Source organism: Zootoca vivipara, chromosome 7 (genome assembly GCF_963506605.1).
Source record: "Zootoca vivipara chromosome 7, rZooViv1.1, whole genome shotgun sequence".
Classification (NCBI taxonomy): Eukaryota; Metazoa; Chordata; class Lepidosauria; order Squamata; family Lacertidae; genus Zootoca; species Zootoca vivipara.
In genome coordinates, this window is record NC_083282.1 from 39237612 (window position 1) to 39246313 (window position 8702).

General features: G+C 44.7%; 1 protein-coding gene across 4 annotated transcripts in view; it reads left to right on the plus strand.

Annotated features, from left to right (window-relative positions):
* The window catches only part of SSBP3 (single stranded DNA binding protein 3), a 170592-nt gene extending 168742 nt beyond the window's left edge, over positions 1-1850 (plus strand). For all 4 annotated transcript variants that reach the window (XM_035123053.2, XM_035123054.2, XM_035123055.2 and 1 more), the window contains one exon: positions 1000-1850. In XM_035123053.2, coding sequence (XP_034978944.1) covers positions 1000-1029 — 30 coding nt within the window. In that variant the 3' untranslated portion in view covers positions 1030-1850. The remainder of the gene's footprint in view (positions 1-999) is intronic.
* The last annotated feature ends 6852 nt before the right edge of the window (positions 1851-8702 follow it).

The window sequence follows — 8702 nt, forward strand, 5'->3', positions numbered from 1 at the left end:
AAGCATCTAAACAAGGATTCCTCCTGCTCACTAGAGCAGTGTTTCTCAACCAGTGTGCCTCCAGGTGTTTTGGGACTACAACTCCCATCATTCCTGACCACTGGTCTTGCTAGCTAGGGATGATGGGAGTTGTAGTCCCAAAACATCTGGAGGCACACAGGTTGAGAAACACTGCACTAGAGGAAGCCCTCATCCTCCACAAGAGGGGCAGCCGCTAGCACTTCCTCCCCCTTGTTCTGGAGTGTCATCTGGCGCTTTGGAGAAACTTTCCAGGGTGGGAGGGGAGAGGAAGAATCTGCAATGGCTTCCCCCCTTTTCTCCTGTGGGGACAGAGTTCTACCCATGAGTAGTCTCGGTTGATGGTTATTGCAGCAGCCATGTATATCCATGTTTTGCATAGTAGCAGAAGCCAGAGATGGAGCCCTGCCCTGCCCTGCCCTCCCCTTCAGAATTCCCAGTCAAAATTTAGATGAGCAAAGGGGGAGGGCTAGGAAAGCTGCCTGCCTCCTTTAGTTGAATACGTCCATACAAGAAGACCTAACGCGCCTGCGTTTCACTCCAGATGAGTTAGTTCTACCAGTGGTACTTCATTATATGCAGTGGCACCTTGAAATGAAACACAGTAAGACTGTAAACTTGCACTGTATTTATCATTCTATACATTTGAAAATTTATTTAAAAAAAATAAATTGTGTGTTCTGCCACATACTGTTTAGGCTTATTATTAAACTCTCCTTTACCCCCCAGTTTGGCAAACTGTGGTTTGGGGAAATGGGAGCGATTATGTCCTGATAAATTAGTCTTTAGCATATTCTAGCTCTCCCTGATTTATTGAAGCCAATTACGTTGCTTTATAGTTTTCATAAGCCCACATCTCTTTCATATCTCATTTCCTCAGCTTCCGCAACATTTAGCATTTTGGTCTTGTTCTTGCCTCACTCTAACGCTGTGATTTCTCTCTTTCTCCACCCCCTCCCCATTTCCCTCCCAACCGCCCAGTATTCTCCCAGCATGACGATGAGTGTGTGATTTCCCTCCTCCCTCACCCCGCATCCTCTTCTCCAGGATAAAGAAAAAGTCGGCTGCCATTTGGAGGATCTCAAGAAATTATGCAAGAAGAGAATCTAGGTGTGTTTGGCAGGGAGACATGCAGAGAGCCGGGGGGAGACCCACCCCTGATTTTTAGTTTCATGCAATAAAAAGGCTGAACTTTTTATTCCATCAAACAATGAAGGACAAATCTTTAAAATATTTCAAGACATGACAAGATCCTTCTGCAGAAGAAGGGTTTATTCTATGTACATGACACTTTTTTGTTGATTTTTCTTTCTTTTTTTTGGAAACAAAACAAAAGCCTCTAGCACCCGATTTCCAACCTCCTTTGCTTGATTATTCTTTTAAACCTGTTGTATGTTTGTGCTGTGCTACGCAAGGAAGCTAGTCTAGATATGAAATCTCATGTTGTCTCTGTAGCCATTTTAAAATAATTAATAAAACTGGAGAGTTTGGTTTTTATATATATATAAATCGGTGGGTTTTGTTCGGAAGACCACTTCCTCCCTCTCCCCCCCCCCCTCCACCCCAACTTCTTTTTGTTTTGGTTGGTTTTTGTTCCCCCCCGCATTTGATGTTTTGCAGCACAAAACATTCTCCAGCAAGGAAGATCCAAGTGGAACAGATTTCTTCTGCCTCATTCTCAGTTGCGTAATGCAGCTTGGCCCCCTTGTAGGATCACATCCTCCAAAACTTTTAATTGTGATCTTGGTATCTGTGACTGTGGCATGCACTGTATTAGCCCCCTCCCTCCCTTGTCCTTCTCCCCAAATTACAAAGAAATGTTATTATCTCCCCTTTTGCAAAACTTTTAAAGTGTCAAAAACTCCTGGGGGTAGGGGGTGGGTAGGTGGGGTTAGGGTACGTGGCATTTTATTTTTTATGTTGGGGAGCTGTTGGTCCACCAGAATTGAAAGGGAAAGGGGTTAAAAACTTGACCTGGGACACGAAAACTGTGAGCGCAAACTTCTTAACATTTGTTTTTTTGTTTTAATGAAATGATGTGATCTTATTAGGGTTTCACTGTATATGCTCTGAAACTGGATGGAGATATTTTTAAGTAATTATTGTTGTTAAAATGTATACTTGCTATTCTGTAGGCTCTCTCTCTCTCTCTCTCTCTCTCTCTCTCTCTCTCTCTCTCTCTCTCTCTCTCTCTCTCTCTCTGTAATTAAAAGCAAAATTAAAAAAAACCCCTTACCTTCTCATGGTAGAGGTGACTACAGAAAAGCATACAATGTATAGTGAAACTCGCAAGTCTTGGGATCTCTGTACATTACACTCCCTTGTAGCTGGTCTTTGTTTTATATAAAAAGAAGAAAAAACTTCACTTCTGATCTATGTATTTCATATTATGTAAAATATTATCTTCCCCTGGATTTACCTACCTTTGTGCGGATTCTTGAGAACATTGTATCTTGTTTCAGTGTTTTTTCTTACCTTGTAGTCTGGTTCTAAAATTAAGCGAGGGAAAAGAAAAGTAATTATTATACATTGTAGTTTGTGTACGATATTTGTTGATAATGTTTTATTAAAGGGATGTCTTTTTTCCGCACCCCTTAACGAAATGTTTTTTTTTTGTTTAGTTTTTTTTGGGGGGGGGGAACATTGGCTTTTTATTATTCTGACTGAAAACAAAAACTATGTGAATTGACAAACTTTTTTAGTAGTACGATGACTTTTTTTAATGTTTGCCTTTTTCTTAGGCATTTTAATTGTGTTTTCTCTGTAGAAATATGATGGGGGGGTGGGGTTGACAAATGGTTGGTCTCTCAGTCAAGAAAATATTTAAAAGCGGGGTGGCGGGGGGGATAAACCGGCAAGCCAATTTGTCCCATTGCTAATGCAGCACCCTTTCTATTTTTTTTTAAAAGGATAACTGACAGGTTTCATTGTATTAAAGTGATAGCTAAATTATTGTCTTCATTGGTTCGGGGTGGTTTTTAAAAGATGAATCAAGACCCTCTCCTCTCCCTTTCCCCCCCCCCCATGCTGTAATAAATATAAACATTTGATTTCAGTCCCTTGCTGTTTGTTACTGTCGTAGCAGCTGTCTTCTGACTCTCGTTGCCTGCAGTGATTCCAGAAGAGATGGCTTGGGGTGTGGTCTATGGTCATCGGCTGCATTTGTTATTCTGAAGACACAGCTAGCTGCTTGTCACAAAGGTTATAGGTGTGTTGGATTCCGGGCTCCTGCCGCCACATTCGTTCTTAAGACATTATTATCCTGTTCAGTCAATATTGAAAATGCATAGGAAAAGCAGCTCGAGAACTGTATAATATCAGACAATGGAGGAACAGCAAATCCAGCCCTACTACTAGACAAGAGTGAGACAGCTGCCTCAGGTGGCAGAACTTTGGGGGCAGCAGCTCTCCAAGCTGTTTCCTTCTGTTGGAAGTAACCCAAACTCCTGTCCCCGAGAGAAGGGCACTGTCCCATTGGCAGTGTTGAGGTAACGTCAGCTGCTTGCGAACGTGGCGTGAAGTGCTTGCTTGTGTGTGCTTTAGGCAGAAAAAAAGACCATTCAAGGTGGTGGCAGCAGTTCTAAAGCTCCTAGAACAGGCACCCCCAAACCGGCCCTCCAGATGTTTTGGGAGTACAACTCCCATCATCCCTAGCTAACAGGACCAGGGGTCAGGGATTGTGGGAATTGTAGTCCCAAAACATCTGGAGGGCCAGGTTTGGGGGGTGCCAGTCCTAGAAGCAAACCTCCAGAAAAACTACTGTGTGTTTTTAAAACAGCAAAAGTCCTCAGTGGTCCTTCCTGCTAGCTGCTCACAAGAAGCAGAAAATGAACCCGCAGTGGAGTTGAGTTTGACACCGTTCGCCCCAAAAGGCTTGTGCTATTGTGATCTGTGAGGTACGGCATGTGATTGTCAGTGGAGGAAGCCTGGATTACTGCCTTCAGGGTGGCATCAACACAGCTCCTTCCTCCACAGCAAGCCATCCCTGAATGAGAGTTTCATTAAGCTGCTTATGAAATGAAGGAAAATATATCAGCTCTTTGGGATTGCCTGTGGTATAGTTCTGCAAATCCAGGCCCAGGAATCTCTGTGTGGGCAGGATATTGTTTCAGCTATACAAGTTGCAAATATATGCAGGGAAGGTGCCAGTCCTGCCTAGCCATACCTAATTATGTTGGTAGTAGTTATTTTGTAGCACATGGGAAAGCTGACAGAAGAAGAAAACTCTCTTCCAGTTCACAAGAGCTACACCACCTGGTCAGTTGAAGCTATTTTTTGCATAGGTGACTGGCTGTTTAGTCGCTCCCAGGCCTCCGCAGGGGAGATTGGGAAGAGGTCCTTCTACCCATATGTGGGACCTCAAGGGCTACATCCTCTTCTGCGTTGCCTTCCAAGGGGCCACGTGGTAATGGTGGGTGGAGCCAGAGGGAAAAGTAGGTGGAGCAATGGGTGTAGTAAACCTTTGTATACTGGGCTAGTTTCTACACATGCTCACACACAATTCTCTGTCGTCCATCAAAGCGAGCAGGAGATATTATCGGAGTTCAAGGACACTTACCAGCCAGGCATAACCACTCAAAAGAAGATGTGAAGGAAGGCCAGAGGCTGCTGTGCCTATAGGTTGATGCTGAGGAGCAGATCCACCTCTATAGTGGGTTGCTCCCTCAGCAATTACTTCTCAGCTCGCTTCTCTCTGGTGTGGAGAAATATTACGGAGATGAAGAGTAATTTTTGCAGCAGTGGTCTTTGCTACTCGTCTCATCGTGTGAGGAGGAAGTCCTCGTGCCGTTATAGTATGAGCACATCCAACAGCTGCTGGCCATCTGAGAACGCCGACTCTGGATGGTCTACATCAGGATTAGTTGGATAAGTAAACACAGCACCCACCGTTCAAGCAACTTAATGGTGTGGTTGTACAAAACTTGGTGCACTTTTGTAATCTTGTTTTGAAAGCAGTGTTGATCTTTCCACTTGCAGTTCAGAGCTCAGTCATGCAATGGGCAGTGTGGAAAATTGCCCGATGCATGTAACAAAAACCTGGGCAATGTCTTGCAGCACCAGAATTCACCTTAAGCAGCAGCTGCTAGTCATAGAAAAATTAAGTTGGAAGGAAACCCAAGGATCATCTAGTCCACCTCCCTGCAATGCAGGGATCTCAGCTAAAGCATCCACGGCAGATGCAACCTCTACTTAAAAACCTGCAAGGAAGGAGAGTCCACCACCTCAGGTGCAAGTCTGTTCCACTGCCAAACAGCTCTCACTGTCAGAAAGTTTTTCCAGATGTTTAGGCGGAATCTCCTTGCTTGTAACTTGAAGCCATTGGTTTGAGTCCTACCCTCCAGAGCAGGAGAAAACAAGCATGCTCCCCCTTCCATGTTATAGCCCTTAAGATATTTGAAGATGGCTATCATATTTCCTCTCAAGTCTCCTCTTTTCCAGAATAAACATACCTAGCTCCTTCAAGCGCTCTTTGTAAGGCTTGGTTTCCAGACCCTTGATCATCTTGGTTGCCCTCCTCTGCACATGTTGCAGCTTGTCAACATCCTTCTTAAATTGTGGTGCCCACAATTGGACACAGTAGTCCAGGTGTGGCCTGACGAAGGCAGAATAGAGCATTACTTCCCTTGATGTGGACACTATACTTCTGTTGATGCAGCCTAGAATAGCATTAGCTTTTTTGCTGCTGCATCACACTGTTGACTCATGTTAAGCTTGTGGTCTACCGAGATCCCTAGATCCTTTTCACATGTACTGCTAGTAAGCGAGGTGTCCCCCCCCCATCCTGTATTTGTCTGGTTTTTCCTGCCTAAGTGCAGCCATCTGATTAAAAGCAGAAAAGGCCTGCAACACTCTGCTTCCTCCCTTCTGGTTCTCTAGCATAAAAACTCCCAGAATGGTCTGACTTCTCCAAAGTGTTTTTGTTTTGCACAGAGAGCAAGACTGGGAGGAATTCAAAATGGTGCCAATTGCTCTTGTCAGCTCAACTCAAAGCATTTTTTGCTTGCCTGGTAGAACAATCTCTTCCAGGCAATATGGGGGAGCAGCCCCATCGTACTAGCAATAGACCTTGCATGGGCTTCTGCTAGCGAGACCCGTTAGATCAGGGGTAGGCAACCTAAGGCCCATGGGCTGGATGTGGCCCAATCGCCTTCTCAATCTGGCCCGCAGACAGTCTGATAATCAGCGTGTTTTTATGAGTAGAATGTGTGCTTTTATTTAAAATGCATCTCTAGGTTATTTGTGGGGCATAGGAATTCGTTCATTTCCCCCCCCCCAAAAAAAAAGTCCGGCCCACCACATTGTCTGAGGGACGGTAGACCGGCCCACAGCTGAAAAAGGTTGCTGACCCCTGGGTTAGATGAATCCAGCCCTCCATGTGTTACCTTTTCACATCTAAACAACACGGCACTTGGACTCAGCAACACTTAAATCCTGATTCATCCCAGGTACAGGGAGCAAAGCAGTTGATGAATACTCATGCAATAGAGTATTCTAAGCTCTTGGGGCCAGCATTTCAAGTATTTTGCTCACAAGCTGTATGGAGTGCCTTCTTTTAAAATGTACCAAAATAATGCACTATGCTCTGTTTCGCAAAATTTATTCATACATAATTTATTCTGATCCTATTAGGGATCAGAGAGGGACAAGGGCATTGCAAGCTCTGGGCAGTATCTGACTACCTTGCTTGCTTGCTTGCGCAACAGAAGCCCCCCCCCCCCAAAAAATCCTCCCTATATCTGTTCTGAGGCATGTGGAGAAAGGGATGGGGGAAGTTCTCCTGCACAAGCGAATAGCACATTGCGATGGTGGCCTGCTGCGCTTCTCTGCTTGTAAGATTTCAACAGGATTGCCTGAGGACTATCAAGCCTATCTTTTTAACTACATGAGCGAAAAGTACCAAAAGACTGACATTTTCTGAATGCTAAATACGATGCCCACTTCTGCATCCTATGCTTTGTAGTAATAGAACTTGATAATCACTGGCGTGTTATCTATGCATGCCACATGCATGAAGCCGTGGCATAATCCAGGGCAGGCATCCCCAAACTTCGGCCCTCCAGATTTTTAGACTACAATTCCCATCATCCCTGACCACTGGTCCTCTTAGCTAGGGATCATGGGAGTTGTAGGCCAAAACATCTGGAGGGCCGCAGTTTGGGGATGCCTGATCCAGGGGTTCTCAAACTTCCTTCCCCCACAGCCCACTTGAGGTGTTTGAAAATTACCACAGCCCCCTACTCTCAAAATGGTGGTGCAAGGGCAGTGCCAGACATAAAATGGAGGCAGGTGGCTTTTGATATAATCAGCCAGCAATTACTGACATCATTTTCAGCTAAGAGCTAATCTAGCGTTGGATACTTTGCCACTGCATTCTTTACCACTGTGTTTTCCTTGTGGCAAGGAGTTCCATAGCTCTGTCTTGCTCTGGAGCTATTAACAGCCTCTCCATTTTAGTCAGAATCTGCTGATGCAAAGGTTCTAAAAGGCATGTGTCCATCTCATCCCTACATGTATTTCAATGTATTTTTACCCATCTCTCATCCCCTACCCCCCATCTTCCCTTCATGCTCAGCTTTGTACCTTATCCACCCCCCTCAGCTGCCAGGGTTTTTTTCATCCCTCCTCCCTGTTACTTACGCATTCACTACTTTCTACCTATAACAATTTTTCCAATAACATCATATTTTCAGTTTATTTTGATTAAATATTTATCTTTTGTTCCACTTTTTTATTTCTCTAAGAACCTCTTCTGGCCCTTTCTCCTCACAGAAGGGAGACTTTCTCTCCTGGTCCAGCCCAATGCCTGTCTCAGCTGCCCCTTATTATTGATGCTGGCATTGGTCAAACCAAAAGCCCATTGCATGGTTGATAAAAGTTTGGAGTCCAGCAGAATCCTGAGGGACAGATATTTTCTGTCTTCACCTCCCAGGTAGAGGCTACAGGAGAACTACCTGGGACCCTAGATTTGGTAGCTAATGCCTTTCTCCCTATTTCTCTCTAGATACTGGCCTCCACTGAACAATCAGCTTGCTTAAGGCTATCCCTGGGGCATGTTTGCCTATTTAGCACTTTGTAGAAGCCATAGAACTAGGATTCATTTAAACATGGTAGACTTGCAAATTCCACTAATGGCTACTACAGGTATTAACCATTTGCTTGTTATACTCCTCTCTTCCTCCAAATAACATAATAGCCGCTTGTCTAAATTTAAGATTAAATAGCAGGATTTGGACTTCGTATTTGTTCTGGTAACTGGAAGTGGTATATTTTTATGAGCAAGGCCAACCCATCACATGCTTTGCTGACTTGCACGTTGACAGTTTGCCCAGCCTTAAGCAATAGTTTGCTTAAGGCTGGGCACCCACAGAGACTATAGAAACGACCCAAAAGATGTGATGTGCTGCTCCCCACAGCTGCTTTTTATTCTTAAAAGCTGCTGACAGGCCCTAAGCCCTGCCTCAACCCTTGGACTACTTGCGAAGGCTAAATGCACTTCCAGGTGTTTTCAGTGAACCCTCAAGGCAGCTCTCCGATTCCTTCCTCTTAATCTCTTAATCCAGGACCACCGGTTCAGTGGCCCTAGGGGAGCCACTCATTGGTTCTGCTGCTCTCTTGCACTTTCATTTGTACGCAACATCTCCTTTGTACCAGCCAGCGTGCAGCTGTTGGAATTGCCGCCAGCC